This window comes from Pocillopora verrucosa, chromosome 7, assembly GCF_036669915.1.
Source record: "Pocillopora verrucosa isolate sample1 chromosome 7, ASM3666991v2, whole genome shotgun sequence".
NCBI lineage: Eukaryota > Metazoa > Cnidaria > Anthozoa > Scleractinia > Pocilloporidae > Pocillopora > Pocillopora verrucosa.
Genome location: NC_089318.1, coordinates 20,265,307 through 20,286,580, shown reverse-complemented (window position 1 = coordinate 20,286,580; position 21,274 = coordinate 20,265,307). Strand labels below are relative to the sequence as shown.

The 21,274-nt window shown below is 39.8% G+C and overlaps 4 protein-coding genes across 5 annotated transcripts; all 4 read left to right on the top strand.

Annotated features, from left to right (window-relative positions):
- The first annotated feature begins 2,311 nt into the window (after nt 1–2,311).
- Nucleotides 2,312–7,020, top strand: LOC131781840 (uncharacterized). Of its 2 annotated transcripts, none has more exons than XM_066169674.1 (3): nt 2,312–3,579; nt 4,588–4,694; nt 5,212–7,020. In XM_066169674.1, exon 3 carries the CDS (start codon nt 5,233–5,235, stop codon nt 6,562–6,564), a length of 1,332 nt encoding a protein of 443 aa, XP_066025771.1. In that variant the 5' UTR covers nt 2,312–3,579; nt 4,588–4,694; nt 5,212–5,232; the 3' UTR covers nt 6,565–7,020. The 2 variants fall into 2 exon arrangements, with proteins under 2 accessions (XP_066025771.1, XP_066025773.1); XM_066169676.1 differs by having other exon boundaries at nt 4,588–4,789.
- Nucleotides 7,021–11,058: 4,038 nt separating this feature from the next.
- LOC131781847 (uncharacterized) lies at nt 11,059–12,484 on the top strand. The gene has a single exon (XM_059098564.2). The coding sequence runs from the start codon at nt 11,059–11,061 to the stop codon at nt 12,388–12,390; it is 1,332 nt and encodes a 443-aa protein (XP_058954547.2). The 3' UTR covers nt 12,391–12,484.
- Nucleotides 12,485–15,382: 2,898 nt separating this feature from the next.
- Nucleotides 15,383–16,714, top strand: LOC136282590 (uncharacterized). Its single transcript, XM_066170269.1, has one exon. The coding sequence runs from the start codon at nt 15,383–15,385 to the stop codon at nt 16,712–16,714; it is 1,332 nt and encodes a 443-aa protein (XP_066026366.1).
- Nucleotides 16,715–20,092: 3,378 nt separating this feature from the next.
- On the top strand, nt 20,093–21,007 carry LOC136282589 (uncharacterized). Its single transcript, XM_066170268.1, has one exon. The coding sequence runs from the start codon at nt 20,093–20,095 to the stop codon at nt 21,005–21,007; it is 915 nt and encodes a 304-aa protein (XP_066026365.1).
- Nucleotides 21,008–21,274: the final 267 nt, after the last annotated feature.

Below are 21,274 nucleotides of genomic sequence, written 5' to 3'. Positions count from 1 at the left end.
GGTCACTCTGCCATTCCCCATGGGTGATCGTTTAATACATGTTCGACTTTAATAGGCAGATCTGTAAATAGCCGGGAGGGGAGGGACTTCAGTTGAAAAGTTGTATTTTTGTAATAAATCTAGATACATGTTCCCAGGTGCAAAAAAAAAAAAGATTTTTTTCTAATCTAAGAAATCAAATGGAACAGCTCTTTCTGCTGGAAATAAAAATGACATCAACAGAGAGATTTTTCTTTTGATATTTTTCATCGAGAGCACTAGATGTTATACTGCGCCATTTGCTTGAACCCACTAGAACCCATGCCATATCATGGAATACGCGGTTTCAGCCAGCCGAGCGTATGGTTGCAAATTTGAGGACTCGTGTTGACATTTATGAAAAATCTCCTGAACGAAAGTGACACAAGTTTTTCCCGTTCCATCCAATTAGAGAAAAAGAATAGTACCGCTATGATAGTTTCAACTTTCATTCACCATCATTGATTTTAATATTTGCGGTCAAACGGTCCATAATAGTTGATGATAGTTGGCAAAATCACGCAATAAAATCGCACGAGTGTAAACAGGTATGGACCGCGCTAAGGTCTACAATTTCGGTGGTATTTGAGTTTAAGTCAAGAAGTTACGAGTTGAAGATACAGAAGCCAACCGAGAAAAATGTACCTAAGTACCCCCCCCCTCCCCGTGTTCGAGAGCCACTATTCTTTTGTTCAAAACAAATTGTCATTCATTATTATTCATCTCAAATTGAAAAACATGTCGATAAGCATCAATCAAAATCATCGCCCTCAAAAAATCACAGATTCGTAAAGGTTGCTGATAAATAGTTTCGCGATCGAGAATGACATGGAGATCTGTCTCAGATCTTAGGGAAGAGGAAGTCAAATATAACACTTAAATGACTCAGGGTAGATTCGATGGCACAAAAGTGTAAAAGACATGCAAGAGCACACTTTTTCACGAACGAAAGGGGGTTATAATTTGCATGGATTATGCACCGCACCGTGGGTCAAGTAAGATGGACTTTGAAGAACTGTATTCCCTGTGTATGGCAAAATATACTGTTGAAAAATCCTATTGTGAAAGCCTAATCAACAGAACTGATTAATTTGCTCACAGTATCTGTCTGTTATGATTGTCATGCATACAAATCGCAATCCTTTGTGGATTTCAAGATTCGCCACAAAGAAACTTGGTATAAGGATCAATTCCATTTTGAAGAAAGAAAAACACTTTATATTTTGCAGGTGTTAATTCCTTAAGACATGTTTTGTATACATTATAAGCTTTTGAAGCATCCAGTTTGACCAAAATGAAGAGAGAACTCTCAGTAACATGACGTTGCCTACAGAAGTGGGTGATGTTTCCAATATTTAAAAATACTGACAGACAAAAAATCAAGTGAACAGGATGGGTAAATTGGAATTTAGAATTTATCTACATTTCATATAAAAGTCTCATGCAGGTCTTTCGGCTGAGAACTACTGACTTCGTCGTTGTATAAAGCTATTTGATATGCTAGGTTGACTTGGTCAAGGACCCGTGATTTTTGTCATTATTCATCACAAGTAGAAATGCTAATAAGCATAAATGATAAGCATTTATTCCACTCTACTCATTGTTTTGCAACTGTATTCTATGGATTACCGATAGATCAAAGAAGAAACGTCAGAGATTTGATTCCTATCTTAGGGGTGAGGAACGGAAAGAGACTCAAGTTTTAGGGTGTTGCGTTAAAATTCATCAACTAGTAGCAGTCTGTTAAAAAAGAACGAACCCGCGGACTCGTCATTTACGCTTCTTCATTCAATGAAGCATGTCCTTTATTAAAGCTGAGTTTAAGCTTTGTCTCGCGGAATTTAAAATTTCTCGACATTTGGCCGGGTTAAACTGAAGCCGGAACTTTCAGTGTGATCAATGTTTTTTGACGGTTTTTTTTCCCTGTTATACAATTAGAATTCAACGCAAACACACACACACACAGGCAGGAAGTAGACATCACTTAGGTCATTGCGACCACAAAAACACAGGCTTCAAATTCAACATTTCATACCTTATGGTAGCTGATAAAATAATCTGCAGTTCAAGCAAATTAACTCGTTACAAACTCGCGATCGTTCATCCGGCCGGGTCCTAAGGGCTTCTCGCATCGTGACTTTAGCTTTTCCAAACACGAATTTCTATCTGTGACGTCTTGATCATGTTTATTTAAGAACCCCTACAATGCATCAGCAAGCATGCCAATTTGAATTCTATCTTAAAAGTTGAGTCAATTTGGCCAGTCGATTTGTTGGCGATTCATCGTGTTCATCGCCCTGAAAAGTTCTTTCCCCTTTTAAGTAGTGCTGTGCGAGTTCGAAATATGGACATTCCAGAAGGCAGGACCAATGTCGTTATCGGTGGAGGGGTGGGTGGCTGTTGCACGGCTCTTGCATTGGCAAGAACACAACAATTCCAAATTTATCTCTTGGAGAAAAATGGAGAGTTGATAAGAGAAAGCAGGAATGCAACTGCGGGGCGCATGGGGCTTAGTTTTCATTACGCTGACAAGGAGACAGCCCTCTACTATTTACACGCCACCCTCAAGTTCACCCGAAAGTACGGTCGATTTCGACAAGAGGTAGGTCGAAGTGAAACGTTACATCCGCTGCGTCGAGGCAGATACTTTATCTTGAAAAGTTCATTGGTTCCTGTCAAGGAGATTCTAGATACTTATGATGCGCTCAAAGAAGAGAACACTAATATGGTCAGCAAAGACCCCAGTTACGAAGTCTTTGGTCGTCCAGAAGACTTTTACCGAGTTCTAGAACCTTGGGAGTTCGAAGAAGATGTCGCGACGGAAGAGATAGAAATGGGAATCGAGACTGCGGAGGAGTTACTGGATTAGTCAAGGTTGAGGAGATTTATCATAAATCAGGTGGAACACTTTCAAGACAAGAAAATAGCTGAAATTAGAAGAAACACTGAAGTCACTGAGATTTCAGCGCTTGAAGATTGTGGTGTATACTTAATAAAAGCCTTAGATATGTCAGCTAGGGGCAACGTAGAGGTTTTTGCCTAGGTAACTGTGAATGCCTCGTGGTACAACATTTGCAAATTCAACAAGATGCTTGGTATTTCCGCTCTAACAAGGAAATGATGCAACCGAATCAAAGCAATTACCACGGCGAAACTGCCCGAAGCTCTCATCCACATGCCGTCAATGTTCTTCTGTATGGGACCCTTCTACATTTTTTCCAACAAAGGGAACAGAGTTGGAATGTTGACTTATGCACAAGAGACAAACATGGCCGTGAGTACCTCTGAAGAATTGGAACCAGAATTCGAGCATGTATTCTTCAATCTCTCAAAAACGAGAAATACGCCAAGGGTAAAAAATCTTAGCCGGTGTGTCGAAATACATTCCTAAATTTAAACAAGCCAAAGTGACAAAGGCAAAGGTCATGGATGAAGATACAATAGATTTCGGTTTCAAAGTTGGAAACTTGGATTTGTAGCACGACCCACATGTTGGAGGTATTTACAAGAGAAACTACAGTGGAGTGGAGGAACCTCGGCCTGGATATATAATCAATGCATGTATGAAGCTATTGTATTGTTTTGATAACGCGGAGATCGTGAAGGACCTGATTTTATCGAAATCTGCAGAAGGTTCTCGCACTGAAAGCAATTAAGGGTGACACGTTGGTTTAAAATGTTAAAATATGACCCCGATAAATTGGCTTTTGTTTCATTTGCTTCATGGCAGCATTAGAATTTTCGCGTATAATTTAATGACGACCTAACTAAAAGGCTTTATAGGGTAGATGCATTAACAAAAGGTGACTAAATTGAGATGGCGAAAATTAAATTTACCCAGAAGTGACTAAGATGGTGTCTCTAATTTGCCACATAATAGACTATACTGGGGTAGGAATTCTATAAATCCTGCGGCACATTCCTCCCTCCCCCGTATTCGAGAGCCAATATTCTTTTGTTCATTTCGTTCAACTGTCATTCATTATTCATCCCAAATTGAAAAGCATGTCGATAAGCAATCAAAATCATCGCCCTCAAAAAATCATGAATTCGTAAAGGTTGCTGATAAATAGTTTCCCGATTAGGAAGATGAATGACCTGTAGACATCTGTCTCATATCTCAGGGAAGAGGAACTCAAATGAAATACTTAAAGACATACAGTGACTCAGGGTAGACTCGATGGCACAAAAAATGTAAAAGAGATGCAAGAGCACACATTGTCACGAACGAAAGGGGGTTATAATTTGTATGGATCATACCCCGCGCCGTGGGACAGTTAGGATGGACTTTGAAGAGCTGTATCCGTTGTTTATGGCAAAATACACTATTGCAAAATCCTATTGTGTACGCCCAGTCATTAGAAACGATTAATTTGGGCACAGTATCTGTCTTCCTCTGTTATGATTGTCATGGATACAAATCAGAGTTAATCACAATCCTTTGTCAAAGAAACTTAATATAAGGATAAATTCCATTTTGAAGAAAGAAAAACACTTTATATTTCGCATGTGTTGATTCCGTGGGACATGTTTTGTATATGAACTTTGAAGCATCCTGTTTTATTCCAGTTTTAAGGTGGTACTTCTGCGTCCAAATTCATCAACTAGGCACAGCTCGTTAAAAAAGAAAGAACCCGCGGATTCTACTCATCATTTACACTTCTTCATTCACCAAGGTATGTTCTTTATTGAAGTTGAATTTAAGCCTTGTGTCACGGAATTCAGCGGAATTTCTCAACATTTGGTCTGGTCAGACTGAAGCCGGAACTATGTGTGTGATTGATTTTTTTGACGGTCTTTTCCCCCATAACACAGTTAGAATTCAACGCAAACACACGGGCAGAGATTAAGTAACTTAGGTCAATGCAACCATAAAAACAGTGGCTTCAAATTCAACATATTATACCTTATGGTAGCTAATAAAATAGGCCGCCGTTCAAGCAAGTTATTTTTACAAACTAGCGATCGTTTATCCGGCCGGATCCTAAGGGATCGTAAAGTCTGATCGTGACTTTAGCTTTTCCAAACACGAATTTCCATCTGTGATGTCATAATCATGTTTATCTAGGAACCCCTGCAACGCATCAGCAAGCTTCCCATTTGAATTCATCTTAAAGGTTGAGTCAATTTGGCGAGTCAGCGTGTTGGCGATTCAACGTGTTCATCGCCCTGAAAAGGTCTTTTATCTTTTAGGGCCATTTGCGAGTTCGAGATATGGACATTCCAAAAGGCCAGACTATTGTCGTTATCGGTGGAGGGGTGGGTGGCTGTTGCACCGCTCTTGCATTGGCAAGAACACAACAATTCCAAATTTATCTCTTGGAGAAAAATGGAGAGCTGATGAGAGAAAGCAGTGATGTAACTCCGGGGCGCATGGGGCTTGGTTTTCATTACGCTGACAAGGAGACAGCCCTCTACTATTTACACGCCACCCTCAAGTTCACCCGAAAGTACGGTCGATTCCGACAAGAGGTAGGTCGAAGTGAAACGTTACATCCGTTACGTCGAGGCAGATACTTTATCTTGAAAAGTTCATTGGTTCCGGTCAAGTGGATTCTAGATACTTATGACGCACTCAAAGAAGAGTACACCAATATGGTCAGCGAAGACCCCAGTTACGAAGTCTTTGGTTGTCCAGAAGACTTTTACAGAGTTCTAGAACCTTGGGAGTACCAAGGAGACGTCGCGACGGAGGAGATAGAGATGGGAATCGAGACTGCGGAGGAGTTCTTGGATTGGTCAAGGTTGAGGAGATTTATCATAAGTCAGCTGGAACACTTTCAAGACAAGAAAATGGTTGAAATTAGAACAAACACTGAAGTCACTGAGATTTCAGCGCTCGACGATTGTGGCGTATATTTGATAAAAGCCGTAGATTTGTTAGCTGGTGGCAACGTAGAGATTTTCGCCGAAGTGACTGTGAACGCCTCGTGGTACAACATTGGCAAATTCAACAAGATGCTTGGTATTTCCGCTTTCACAAGAAAAAGATGCAACAGAATCAAAGCAATTACTACGGTGCAGCTGCCTGAAGCTCTCGTCCACATGCCTTCAATGTTCTTCTGTATGGGACCCTTCTGCATGTTTTCCAACAAAGGAAACAGAGTTGGAATGTTGACTTATGCACCAGAGACAAACATTGCCGTTAGTACCTCTGAAGAACTGGAACCAGAATTTGAGCATGTATTTTTCAATCTCTCAGACGACGAGAAATGCGCCAAGGGTAAAAAAATCTTAGCCGGTGTGTCAAAGTACATTCCTAAATTGAAACAAGCCAAAGTGACAAAGGTAAAGCTAGGCATAACCCAAACATTCATGAACGAAGATACGATAGATTTCGGTTTGAAAGTCGGAAACTTGAATTGGTTGCACGATCCACATGTTGGAGGTATTTACAAGAGAAATTACAGTGGAGTGGAGGAACCTCGGCCAGGATATATAATCAATGCATGTATGAAGCTATTGTATTGTTTTGATAACGCGGAGATCGTAAAGGACTTGATTTTATCGAAATCTGTAGAAGATTCTGGTACTGAAAGCAATTAAGGGTGACACGTTGGTTTTAAATGTTAAAACGTGACCTCGATAAATTGGCTTCAAAGTGCGCCAGAATTAGTTTTATTCTTCTTCCGGTTGCTGTCTGCCTCTCAAAGACGTCTCTGCTTGAGACGTCTAATATTGGACAAAATATATGCGACATTTGTGCGCGCTGTTTGGCTAATTTTCTCGTAGAAAAAAAAACAACTGTTATGTTTTTATGCACGAATACATTTATCGCAGGCTGAACTGGTCAGTCTTAACGGGCCGCATCTATTTGAGTATTTTACGTTTGCACACGATTTTCGGCCGTTAAGAGCCAACCATCGCCATAAACTTAAACCATTGCTTGCACAGCTAAATAGTTATAAGTATTATTTCTTTGTAAATATAGTCAACGAATGGAATAATCTACCTTAAGACGTGGCGTAGGCAGAAACTCTGAACATTTTAACGAACAGACTCAGATGCTATTTTACTGATGTTTTAGGAAATTTCTGAACCATTTTATTGTGAATTCTATCGGAAGTAACTTTGTGTTTTTGATTATTTTAGGAGACAAACTTGAAAGGGATAATCTCGTTTGTTTCCTTTTCATCTTTCATTTGTATTTGAATTGTAAATAAACAATTATGTAACCTAGACTACTCCCTTTGCCATCACTAACCCTTTAACTCCCATGGCTGACCAAGACAGAATTTCTCCTTACAATATCAATACAATATCAGCCAGATGAGTGATGAGAATAAAGAAAAATATCAATTTGGGGATATTTAGTTAATCCAATACTAAATTCTTTGAACTTACATCATAAGAATTGTATAATTAACAGTAAGGAGAGTGACAAATTTGATCTGTGAGTTAAATTTTATTAGCTACCATAAGGTATAATATGTTCAACCCCCCTTCAAATTTTTCTTGCAGTTAGGCACTTAGGGGGGATGCACAAAAATGCCCTTTTTAAGGGTCGCAGCATTCGTGTTGCCATTTTAACAACGGCTGCTTGTTCGGGGCCTGAGGCCTCCTTTTCATACAAAAACGTCGCAAAAATAGAGTGAAATGTTTATTTCTCTATGTCAAGCTAAATACGACATTACAAATTGGCACTTCTACCATTCATAGTAACATCATTTGTCTTCACTTTGATACATTTAATTTTCCCTGGGAGTGAATGTGGACACACCAATAGATTATTCATCATTTTTGTTGTCGGGTAAAACAGGGAAAACGTTTATCTGAATTTTTCCAAAAGTACACCGTTTCTGGAACTGAAACCACCCACGTAGCTGGTTATAATATTCTAGTTTTTAAATATGTAAAAATCTCTACAGGCCTGCCTCTATTTTTTTGATAGGGGCAATTAGTGGAAAAAGCTCAAAATCTGTTATTGCATAATTTGGCAATGTTTACATCTAATGTTCTCAACAACAAACGTTTCAGATAAGCGAAACGTGCGAGGCTTTGAAAGAATGTTATCTTATGAGCAATAACCCGAAGAGAAATCTCGCCTCTGGTTGTCATCTTTTAAAAAAATTGATCAACCTTCATGGAGGACAACTCGACGTAACTACAAACATATACCTCAAATCATGTGCATATCATGCAGATAGTACTGCACTAATCCAGAGTGCTGCACCTTCTTTCATGGTAATTTGAGCAATCCGAAGTCCTCTGAAGGTACACTGTTATACTTGTATGTCATTTAAAACATGTCGAAGTCGGCGGATCTACACGAGATTTTTACATATTTAAAAACTAGAATATGATAACCAGGTAGATGGGTAGTTTCAGTTCCAGAATCGGTGTATTTTTGGAGAAATTCAGAGAAACGTTTTCCCTGTTTTACACGACAAAAATTGAGTGAATCAGTGAATGATGATGTTACTATGTATGGAAGAAGTGCCATTTGTAATGTTGTATTTAGCTTGAGATAGAGAAATAAACATTTCACTCTATTTTTGCGATGTTTTTGCGATGGCCTCGAACAAGCAGTCGTTGTTACCATGGCAACAAGAGTGCTGCGACCTTTAAAAAGGGCATTTTTGTGCATCCCCCTAAGCGCCTAACTACGTGCAAAATTTGAAGGGGGGTTGAAAATTTTCATTTCCCAAGATGTTTGATTTTTACAGAGACTTGTTCCTAAAGGGTTAATCATTGTCAGGGTGTAACCCTTTTCCTGTGTGACTAGGAATTCTTTCAATTACTTCATTTTTGGAAAATTTAACCCCAATCTTCGACCTTTTCCCGTGGAAAAACTTCTGAAAAATAAACCAAATTTATGTAATTCTTTTTGGTGATTAAGATCGAAGCGTAGACTAAGTTAACCTGTGCACGTGTCGGAAGACTTAGGACACATTTATCCAAGAACAACTTGCCCATAAAATTTGTCCCTGATTTGTGACGTTTTCAGAGCACTTATTTCTTGATTAAACAGTCTGGCAAAACTTCGACTATTATTGTTTCTGTTCTTCATGCTTCTTTTGCAAAAGGGATCGCTTGTTATTTATCACCAATGATGGGTAGAGGGTTGGGGGTCGATGGATTTTGGTTGTGTCACAATAACCTTTTTGTTTGACTTGCTTCATGCCAGCATTAGAATTTTCGCGTATAATTTAATGACGACTTAACTAACAGGCTTTATAGGGTACATGCCTTAAAAAAGGTGACTAGTTTGAGATGGCGAAAAGTGAGTGAGATGGTGTCTCTAATTTGCCACATAGTAGACTATACTAGGGTAGAAATTCTATGAGGCCTGCAGCACATACCAAGAAAAATGCATCTCCCAAGTACCCCCTTCCCCCATCCCCCTCCCCTGTTTTCGTGAGCCATTATTGTTTTGTTCAAAACAAACTGTCGTCCATTATTCATCCCAAATTGAAAAGTATGTCGATAAGCAATCAAAATCATCGCCCTCAAAAAATCATGAATTCGTAAAGGTTGCTGATAAATAGTTTCCCGATTGAGAAGATGAATGACCTGTAGACATCTGTCTCATATCTTAGGGAAGAGGAACTCAAATGAAATACTTAAAGACATACAGTGATTCAGGGTAGACTCGATGGCACAAAAATTTAAAAGAGATGCAAGATCACACATTGTCACGAACGAAAGGGGGTTATAATTTGCATGGATCATGCACCGCGCCGTGGGTCAGTTAGGATGGACTTTGAAGAGCTGTATCCGCTGTTTATAGCAAAATATACTATTGCAAAATCCTATTGTGTACGCCCAGCCATTAGAAACGATTAATTTGGGCACAGTATCTGTCTTCCTCTGTTATGATTGTCATGGATACAAATCAGAGTTAATCACAATCCTTTGTCAAAGAAACTTAATATAAGGATAAATTCCATTTTGAAGAAAGAAAAACAATTTATATTTCGCATGCGTTAATTCCATGGGACATGTTTTGTATATGAACTTTGAAGCATCCTGTTTGACCAAAATGGAGAGAGAACTCTAAGCAACGTGAGTTGACAACAGAAGTGGGTGATTTTTCCAATATTTAAAAATACTGACAGACAAAAACATCAAATAAACAGGATGGGTAGATTAGGATTTAGAGTTAATCTACATTTCATAAAAGTCTCATGCAGGTCTCTCGGCAGAGACCCGTTAACTTCGTCGTTGCATGAAGCTATTCGATATGCGAGGTCGACTTGGTCAAGGACCCGTGCAGTTTGTCATTATTCATCAGAAGTAGAAATGCTAATAAGCATAGATAATAAGCATTTGTCTCACCCTCACTGTTTTGCAACGGTATTTTATGGGTTACCAAGAGATCAAAGAAGAAGGTTAGAGATGTGATTGAGATCTTTGGGGTGAGGAACGGAAAGAGACTTTTGGAACTTATAGTGATTCCAGTTTTCAGGTGGTGCTTGTGCATCCAGATTCATCAACTAGTCACAGCTCTTTAAAAAAGAAACAGCCCGCGGATTCTACTCATCATTTACGCTTCTTCATTCACCAAGGTATGTTCTTTATTGAAGTTGAATTTAAGCCTTGTGTCACAGAATTCAGCGGAATTTCTCGACATTTGGCCTGGTCAGACTGAAGCCGGAACTATGAGCTTGATCGATGTTTTTGATGGTCTTTTCCCTCGTAATACAGTTAGAATTAAACACACGGGCAGAGATTACGTAACTTAGGTCAATGCAACCATAAAAACGCGGGCTTCAAATTCGACATTTTATACTTTATGGTAGGTAATAAAATAGGCCTCCGTTCACGCAAGTTAACGTTACAAACTAATGATCGTTTATTCGGCCGGATCCAAAGGGATCGTAAAGTCTGATCGTGACTTTAGCTTTTCCAAGCACGAATTTCCATCTGTGATGTCCTGATCATGTTTATCTAAGAACCCCTGCAACGCATCAGTAAGCTTTCCATTTAAACTCATCTTAAAGGTTGAGTCAATTTGGCGAGTTAACGTGTTGGCGTTTCAACGTGTTCATCGCCCTGAAAGGGTCTTTTATCTTTTAGGGCCATTTGCGAGTTCGAGATATGGACATTCCAAAAGGCCAGACTATCGTCGTTATCGGTGGAGGAGTGGGTGGCTGTTGCACCGCTCTTGCATTGGCAAGAACACAACAATTCCAAATTTATCTCTTAGAGAAAAATGGAGAGTTGATGAGAGAAAGCAGTGATGTAACTCCGGGGCGCATGGGGCTTGGTTTTCATTACGCTGACAAGGAGACAGCCCTCTACTATTTACACGCCACCCTCGAGTTCACCCGAAAGTACGGTCGTTTCCGACAAGAGGTAGGTCGAGGTGAAACGTTACATCCGCTGCGTCGAGGCAGATACTTTATCTTGAAAAGTTCATTGGTTCCTTTCGATGAGATTCTAGATACTTATGACGCACTCAAAGAAGAGTACACCAATATGGTCAGCAAAGACCCCAGTTACGAAGTCTTTGGTCGTCCAGAAGACTTTTACCGAGTTCTAGAACCTTGGGAGTACCAAGGAGTCGTCGCGACAGATGAGATAGAAATGGGAATCGAGACTGCAGAGGAGTTTATGGATTGGTCAAGGTTGAGGAGATTTATCATAAGTCAGCTGGAACACTTTCAAGACAAGAAAATGGTTGAAATTAGAGCAAACACTGAAGTCACTGAGATTTCAGTGCTCGAAGATTGTGGCGTATATTTGATAAAAGCCGTAGATTTGTCAGCTGGTGGCAACGTAGAGATTTTCACCGAAGTAACTGTGAACGCCTCGTGGTACAACATTGGCAAATTCAACAAGATGCTTGGCATTTCCGCTTTCACAAGAAAAAGATGCAACAGAATCAAAGCAATTACTACGGTGCAGCTGCCCGAAGCTCTCGTCCGCATGCCTTCAATGTTCTTCTGTATGGGACCCTTCTGCATGTTTTCCAACAAAGGAAACAGAGTTGGAATGTTGACTTATGCACCAGAGACAAACATGGCTGTGAGTACCTCTGAAGAACTGGAACCAGAATTCGAGCATGTATTCTTCAATCTCTCAGATGACGAGAAATGCGCCAAGGGTCAAAAGATTTTAGCCGGTGTGTCGAAATACATTCCTAAATTGAAACAAGCCAAGGTGACAAAGGTAAAGCTTGGCATTACCCAAACATTCATGGACGAAGATACGATAGATTTCGGTTTGAAAGTCGGTAACTTGAATTTGTTGCACGACCCGCATGTTGGAGGTATTTACAAGAGAAATTACAGTGGAGTGGAGGAACCTCGGCCTGGATATATAATCAATGCATGTATGAAGCTATTGTATTGTTTTGATAACGCAGAGATCGTAAAGGACCTGATTTTATCGAAATCTGCAGAAGATTCTGGTACTGAAAGCAATTAAGGGTGACACGTTGGTTTAAAATGTTAAAACGCGACCTCGATAAATTGGCTTCAAAGTGCGCCAGAATTAGTTTTATTCTTCTTCCGGTTGCTGTCTGCCTCTCAAAGACGTCTCTGCTTGAGACGTCTAATATTGGACAAAATGTACGCGACATTTGTGCGCGCTGTTTGGCTAATTTTCTCGTAGAAAAAAAACAAGTGTTATGTTTTTATGCACGAATACAATTATGGCAGACTGAACTGGTCAGTCTTAACGGGCCGCATCTATTTGAGTATTTTACGTTTGCACACGATTTTCGGCCGTTAAGAGCCAACCATCGCCATAAACTTAAACCATAGCTTGCACAGCTAAATCGTTATAAGTATTCTTTCTTTGTAAATATTGTGAACGAATGGAATAATCTACCTTAAGACGTGGCGTAGGCAGAAACGCTGAACATTTTAAAGAACAGACTCAGATGCCATTTTACTGATGTTTTAGGAAATTTCTGAACCATTTTATTGTGAATTCTATCGGAAGTAACTTTGTGTTTTTGATTATTTTAGGAGACAAACTTGAAAGGGATAATCTCGTTTGTTTCCTTTTCATCTTTCATTTGAATTTGAATTGTAAATAAACAGTTATGTAACCTAGACTACTCCCTTTGCCATCAATAACCTTTAACTCCCATGGCTGACCAAGACAGAATTTCTCCTTACAATATCAATACAATATCAGCCAGATGAGTGATGAGAAAAAAGAAAAAATATCAATTTGGGGATATTTAGTTAATCCAATACTAAATTCTCTGAACTTACATCATAAGATTTGTATAATTAACAGTTAGGAGAGTGACGAATTTGATCTGGGAGTTAAGAAAAAGTCTCTGTATTAATCAAATATCTTGGGAAATGAAAATTTTCAACCTCCTTTCAAATTTTGCATGCAGTTAGGCACTCAGGGGGGATCCACAAAAATGCCCTTTTTAAAGGTCGCAGCACTCTTGTTGCCATTTTAACAACGGCTGCTTGTTCGGGGCCTCATGCCTCCTTTTCATACAAAAACGTCGCAAAAATAGAGTGAAATGTTTATTTCTCTATCTCAAGCTAAATACATCATTACAAATTGGCACTTCTACCATTCATAGTAACATCATTTTGTGACGCATTTGAGATGGCAAATATCAAATTTTCCCAAAAGTGACTAAGATGGTGTCTCTAATTTGCCACATACTAGACTATACTGGGGTACGAATTCTATGAGGCCTGCAGCACTTACCAAGAAAAATGTATCTCCCTAGTACCCCCTTCCCCCATCCCCCTCCCCTGTGTTTGTGAGCCATTATTGTTTTGTTCAAAACAAACTGTCGTCCATTATTCATCCCAAATTGAAAAGTATGTCGATAAGCAATCAAAATCATCGCCCTCAAAAAATCACCGATTCGTAAAGGTTGCTGATAAATAGTTTCCCGATTGAGAAGACGAATGACCTGTAGACATCTGTCTCATATCTTAGGGAAGAGGAACTCAAAATGAAATACTTAAAGACACACAGTTACTCAGGGTAGACTCGATTGCAAAAAAATGTAAAAGAGATGCAAGAGCACACATTGTCACGAATGAAAGGGGGTTATAATTTGCATGGATCATGCACCGCGCCGTAGGTCAGGTAGGATGGACCTTGAAGAGCTGTATCCGCTGTTTATGACAAAATATACTATTGCAAAATCCTATTGTGTACGCCCAGTCATTAGAAACGATTAATTTGGGCACAGTATCTGTCTTCCTCTGTTATGATTGTCATGGATACAAATCAGAGTTAATCACAATCCTTTGTCAAAGAAACTTAATATAAGGATAAATTCCATTTTGAAGAAAAACAATTTATATTTCGCATGCGTTAATTCCATGGGACATGTTTTGTATATGATTTTTGAAGCATCCTGTTTGACCAAAATGGAGAGAGAACTCTAAGCAACGTGAGTTGACAATAGAAGTGGGTGATTTTTCCAATATTTAAAAATACTGACAGACAAAAACATCGAATAAACAGGATGGGTAGAGTAGGATTTAGAGTTTATCTACATTTCATTAAAGTCTTATGCAGGTCTCTCGGCAGAGACCCGTTAACTTCGTCGTTGTATGAAGCTATTCGATATGCGAGGTCGACTTGGTCAAGGACCCGTGCAGTTTGTCATTATTCATCAAAAGTAGAAATGCTAATAAGCATAGATAATAAGCATTTGTCTCACCCTCACTAATTTGCAACGGTATTTTATGGGTTACCAATAGATCAAAGAAGAAGGTTAGAGATGTGATTTAGATCTTAGGGGTGAGGAACGGAAGGAGACCTTTGGAACCTACAGTGATTCAAGTTTTCAGGTGGTGCTTGTGCATCCAGATTCATCAACTAGTCACAGCTCTTTAAAAAAGAAACAGCCCGCGGATTCTACTCATCATTTACGCTTCTTCATTCACCAAGGTATGTTCTTTATTGAAGTTGAATTTAAGCCTTTTGTCACGGAATTCAGCGGAATTTCTCGACATTTGGCCTGGTCAGACTGAAGCCGGAACTATGAGTGTGATCGATGTTTTTGACGGTCTTTTCCCTCGTAATACAGTTAGAATTAAACACACGGGCAGAGATTACGTAACTTAGGTCAGTGAAACCATAAAAACGCAGGCTTCAAATTCGACATGTTATACTTTATGGTAGGTAATAAAATAGGCCTCCGTTTAAGCAAGTTAACGTTACAAACTAGCGATCGTTTATTCGGCCGGATCCTAAGGGATCGTAAAGTCTGATCGTGACTTTAGCTTTTCCAAACACGAATTTCCATCTGTGATGTCCTGATCATGTTTATCTAAGAACCCCTGCAACGCATCAGCAAGCTTTCCATTTGAACTCATCTTAAAGGTTGAGTCAATTTGGCGAGTCAACGCGTTGGCGATTCAACGTGTTCATCGCCCTGAAAGGGTCTTTTATCTTTTAGGGCCATTTGCGATTTCGAGATATGGACATTCCAAAAGGCCAGACTATCGTCGTTATCGGTGGAGGAGTGGGTGGCTGTTGCACCGCTCTTGCATTGGCAAGAACACAACAATTCCAAATTTATCTCTTAGAGAAAAATGGAGAGTTGATGAGAGAAAGCAGTGATGTAACTCCGGGGCGCATGGGGCTTGGTTTTCATTACGCTGACAAGGAGACAGCCCTCTACTATTTACACGCCACCCTCGAGTTCACCCGAAAGTACGGTCGTTTCCGACAAGAGGTAGGTCGAGGTGAAACGTTACATCCGCTGCGTCGAGGCAGATACTTTATCTTGAAAAGTTCATTGGTTCCTTTCGATGAGATTCTAGATACTTATGACGCACTCAAAGAAGAGTACACCAATATGGTCAGCAAAGACCCCAGTTACGAAGTCTTTGGTCGTCCAGAAGACTTTTACCGAGTTCTAGACCCTTGGGAGTACCAAGGAGACGTCGCGACAGATGATATAGAAATGGGAATCGAGACTGCGGAGGAGTTCTTGGATTGGTCAAGGTTGAGGAGATTTATCATAAGTCAGCTGGAACACTTTCAAGACAAGAAAATGGTTGAAATTAGAGCAAACACTGAAGTCACTGAGATTTCAGCGCTCGAAGATTGTGGCGTATATTTGATAAAAGCCGTAGATTTGTCAGCTGGTGGCAACGTAGAGATTTTCACCGAAGTAACTGTGAACGCCTCGTGGTACAACATTGGCAAATTCAACAAGATGCTTGGCATTTCCGCTTTCACAAGAAAAAGATGCAACAGAATCAAAGCAATTACTACGGTGCAGCTGCCCGAAGCTCTCGTCCGCATGCCTTCAATGTTCTTCTGTATGGGACCCTTCTGCATGTTTTCCAACAAAGGAAACAGAGTTGGAATGTTGACTTATGCACCAGAGACAAACATGGCTGTGAGTACCTCTGAAGAACTGGAACCAGAATTCGAGCGTGTATTCTTCAATCTCTCAGACGACGTGAAATGCGCCAAGGGTCAAAAAATCTTAGCCGGTGTGTCGAAATACATTCCTAAATTGAAACAAGCCAAGGTGACAAAGGTAAAGCTTGGCATTACCCAAACATTCATGGACGAAGATACGATAGATTTCGGTTTGAAAGTCGGAAACTTGAATTTGTTGCACGACCCGCATGTTGGAGGTATTTACAAGAGAAATTACAGTGGAGTGGAGGAACCTCGGCCAGGATATATAATCAATGCATGTATGAAGCTATTGTATTGTTTTGATAACGCAGAGATCGTAAAGGACCTGATTTTATCGAAATCTGCAGAAGATTCTGGTACTGAAAGCAATTAAGGGTGACACGTTGGTTTAAAATGTTAAAACGCGACCTCGATAAATTGGCTTCAAAGTGCGCCAGAATTAGTTTTATTCTTCTTCCGGTTGCTGTCTGCCTCTCAAAGACGTCTCTGCTTGAGACGTCTAATATTGGACAGAATATATGCGACATTTGTGCGCGCTGTTTGGCTTATTTTCTCGTAGAAAAAAAGACAAGTGTTATGTTTTTATGCACGAATACATTTATCGCAGACTGAACTGGTCAGTCTTAACGGGCCGCATCTATTTGAGTATTTTATGTTCGCACACGATTTTCGGCCGTTAAGAGCCAACCATCGCCATAACCTTAAACCATTGCTTGCACAGCTAAATAGTTATAAGTATTATTTCTTTGTAAATATAGTCAACGAATGGAATAATCTACCTTAAGACGTGGCGTAGGCAGAAACGCTGAACATTTTAAAGAACAGACTCAGATGCCATTTTACTGATGTTTTAGGAAATTTCTGAACTATTTTATTGTGAATTCTATCGGAAGTAACTTTGTGTTTTTGATTATTTTAGGAGACAAACTTGAAAGGGATAATCTCGTTTGTTTCCTTTTCATCTTTCATTTGTATTTGAATTGTAAATAAACAGTTATGTAACCTAGACTACTCCCTTTGCCATCACTAACCCTTTAACTCCCATGGCTGACCAAGACAGAATTTCTCCTTACAATATCAATACAATATCAGCCAGATGAGTGATGAGAATAAAGAAAAATATCAATTTGGGGATATTTAGTTAATCCAATACAAAATTCTCTGAACTTACATCATAATATTTGTATAATTAACAGTAAGGAGAGTGACAAATTTGATCTGGGAGTTAAGAAAAAGTCTCTGTAAGAATCATATATCTTGGGAAATGAAAATTTTCAACCCCCTTTCAAATTTTGCATGCAGTTAGGCACTCAGGGGGGATCCACAAAAATCCCCTTTTTTAAAGGTCGCAGCACTCTTGTTGCCATTTTAACAACGGCTGCTTGTTCGGGGCCTGAGGCCTCCTTTTCATACAAAAACGTCGCAAAAATAGAGTGAAATGTTTATTTCTCTATCTCAAGCTAAATACAACATTACAAATTGGCATTTCAGCCATTTATAGTAACATCATTTTGTGACTCATTTGAGATGGCAAATATAAATTATCCCAAAAGTGACTAAGATGGTGTCTCTAATTTGCCACATACTAGACTATACTGGGGTACGAATTCTATGAGGCCTGCAGCACTTACCAAGAAAAATGTATCTCCCTAGTACCCCCTTCCCCCATCCCCCTCCCCTGTGTTTGTGAGCCATTATTGTTTTGTTCAAAACAAACTGTCGTCCATTATTCATCCCAAATTGAAAAGTATGTCGATAAGCAATCAAAATCATCGCCCTCAAAAAATCACCGATTCGTAAAGGTTGCTGATAAATAGTTTCCCGATTGAGAAGATGAATGACCTGTAGACATCTGTCTCATATCTTAGGGAAGAGGAACTCAAATGAAATACTTAAAGACATACAGTAACTCAGGGTAGACTCGATGGCACAAAAATGTAAAGGAGATGGAAGAGCACACATTGTCACGAATGAAAGGGGGTTATAATTTGCATGGATCATGCACCGCGCCGTGGGTCAGGTAGGATGGACTTTGAAGAGCTGTATCCGCTGTTTATGACAAAATATACTATTGCAAAATCCTATTGTGTACGCCCAGTCATCAGAAGCGATTAATTTGGGCACAGTATCTGTCTTCCTCTGTTATGATTGTCATGGATACAAATCAGAGTTAATCATAATCCTTTGTCAAAGAAACGTAATATAAGGATAAATTCCATTTTGAAGAAAAACAATTTATATTTCGCATGTGTTAATTCCATGGGACATGTTTTGTATATGATTTTTGAAGCATCCTGTTGACCAAAATGGAGAGAAAACTCTAAGCAACGTGAGTTGACAACAGAAGTGAGTGATTTTTCCAATATTTAAAAATACTGACAGACAAAAACATCGAATAAACAGGATGGGTAGAGTAGGATTTAGAGTTTATCTACATTTCATAAAAGTCTCATGCAGGTCTCTCGGCAGAGACCCGTTAACTTCGTCGTTGTATGAAGCTATTCGATATGCGAGGTCGACTTGGTCAAGGACCCGTGCAGTTTGTCATTATTCATCAAAAGTAGAAATGCTAATAAGCATAGATAATAAGCATTTGTCTCACCCTCACTGTTTTGCAACGGTATTTTATGGGTTACCAATAGATCAAAGAAGAAGGTTAGAGATGTGATTTAGATCTTAGGGGTGAGGAACGGAAGGAGACCTTTGGAACCTACAGTGATTCAAGTTTTCAGGTGGTGCTTGTGCATCCAGATTCATCAACTAGTCACAGCTCTTTAAAAAAGAAACAGCCCGCGGATTCTACTCATCATTTACGCTTCTTCATTCACCAAGGTATGTTCTTTATTGAAGTTGAATTTAAGCCTTTTGTCACGGAATTCAGCGGAATTTCTCGACATTTGGCCTGGTCAGACTGAAGCCGGAACTATGAGTGTGATCGATGTTTTTGACGGTCTCTTCTCTCGTAATACAGTTAGAATTCAACACACAGGCAGAGATTACGTAACTTGGGTCAATGCAACCATAAAACCACAGGCTTCAAATTCGACATGTTATACTTTATGGTAGGTTATAAAATAGGCCTCCGTTTAAGCAAGTTAACGTTACAAACTAGCGATCGTTTATTCGGCCGGATCCTAAGGGATCGTAAAGTCTGATCGTGACTTTAGCTTTTCCAAACACGAATTTCCATCTGTGATGTCCTGATCATGTTTATCTAAGAACCCCTGCAACGCATCAGCAAGCTTTCCATTTGAACTCATCTTAAAGGTTCAGTCAATTTGGCGAGTCAACGCGTTGGCGATTCAACGTGTTCATCACCCTGAAAGGGTCTTTTATCTTTTAGGGCCATTTGCGATTTCGAGATATGGACATTCCAAAAGGCCAGACTATCGTCGTTATCGGTGGAGGAGTGGGTGGTTGTTGCACCGCTCTTGCATTGGCAAGAACACAACAATTCCAAATTTATCTCTTAGAGAAAAATGGAGAGTTGATGAGAGAAAGCAGTGATGTAACTCCGGGGCGCATGGGGCTTGGTTTTCATTACGCTGACAAGGAGACAGCCCTCTACTATTTACACGCCACCCTCGAGTTCACCCGAAAGTACGGTCGTTTCTGAAAAGAGGTAGGTCGAGGTGAAACGTTACATCCGCTGCGTCTGCGTCGAGGCAGATACTTTATCTTGAAAAGTTCATTGGTTCCTTTCGATGAGATTCTAGATACTTATGACGCACTCAAAGAAGAGTACACCAATATGGTCAGCGAAGACCCCAGTTACGAAGTCTTTTGGGAGTACCAAGGAGACGTCGCGACAGATGAGATAGAAATGGGAATTGAGACTGCGGAGGAGTTCTTGGATTGGTCAAGGTTGAGGAGATTTATCATAAGTCAGCTGGAACACTTTCAAGACAAGAAAATGGTTGAAATTAGAGCAAACACTGAAGTCACTGAGATTTTAGCGCTCGAAGATTGTGGCGTATATTTGATAAAAGCCGTAGATTTGTCAGCTGGTGGCAACGTAGAGATTTTCACCGAAGTAACTGTGAACGCCTCGTGGTACAACATTGGCAAATTCAACAAGATGCTTGGCATTTCCGCTTTCACAAGAAAAAGATGCAACAGAATCAAAGCAATTACCACGGTGCAGCTGCCTGAAGCTCTCGTCCACATGCCTTCAATGTTCTTCTGTATGGGACCCTTCTGCACGTTTTCCAACAAAGGAAACAGAGTTGGAATGTTGACTTATGCAGCAGAGACAAACATGGCTGTGAGTACCTCTGAAGAACTGGAACCAGAATTCGAGCATGTATTCTTCAATCTCTCAGACGACGAGAAATGCGCCAAGGGTCAAAAAATCTTAGCCGGTGTGTCGAAATATATTCCTAAATTGAAACAAGCCAAAGTAACAAAAGTAAAGCTTGGCATTACCAAAACATTCATGGACGAAGATACGATAGATTTCGGTTTGAAAGTCGGAAACTTGAATTTGTTGCACGACCCGCATGTTGGAGGTATTTACAAGAGAAATTACAGTGGAGTGGAGGAACCTCGGCCAGGATATATAATCAATGCATGTATGAAGCTACTGTACTGTTTTGTTAACGCGGAGATCGTAAAGGACCTGATTTTATCGAAATCTGCAGAAGGTTCTGGTACTGAAAGCAATTAAGGGTGACACGTTGGTTTAAAATGTTAAAACGCGACCTCGATAAATTGGCTTCAAAGTGCGCCAGAATTAGTTTTATTCTTCTTCCGGTTGCTGTCCGCCTCTCAAAGGCGTCTCTGCTTGAGACGTCTTATATTGGACAAAATATACGCAACATTTGTGCGCGCTGTTTGGCTAATTTTCTCGTAGAAAAAAAAAAACAACTGTTATGTTTTTATGCACGAATACATTTATTACAGACTGAACTGGTCAGTCTTAACGGGCCGCATC

What these genes read in the sequence shown, in the direction of transcription:
- LOC131781840 (XM_066169674.1), top strand. Translation starts at nt 5,233, where the DNA reads ATGGACATTCCAAAAGGCCAGACTATTGTCGTTATCGGTGGAGGGGTG.
- LOC131781847 (XM_059098564.2), top strand. Translation starts at nt 11,059, where the DNA reads ATGGACATTCCAAAAGGCCAGACTATCGTCGTTATCGGTGGAGGAGTG.
- LOC136282590 (XM_066170269.1), top strand. Translation starts at nt 15,383, where the DNA reads ATGGACATTCCAAAAGGCCAGACTATCGTCGTTATCGGTGGAGGAGTG.
- LOC136282589 (XM_066170268.1), top strand. Translation starts at nt 20,093, where the DNA reads ATGGTCAGCGAAGACCCCAGTTACGAAGTCTTTTGGGAGTACCAAGGA.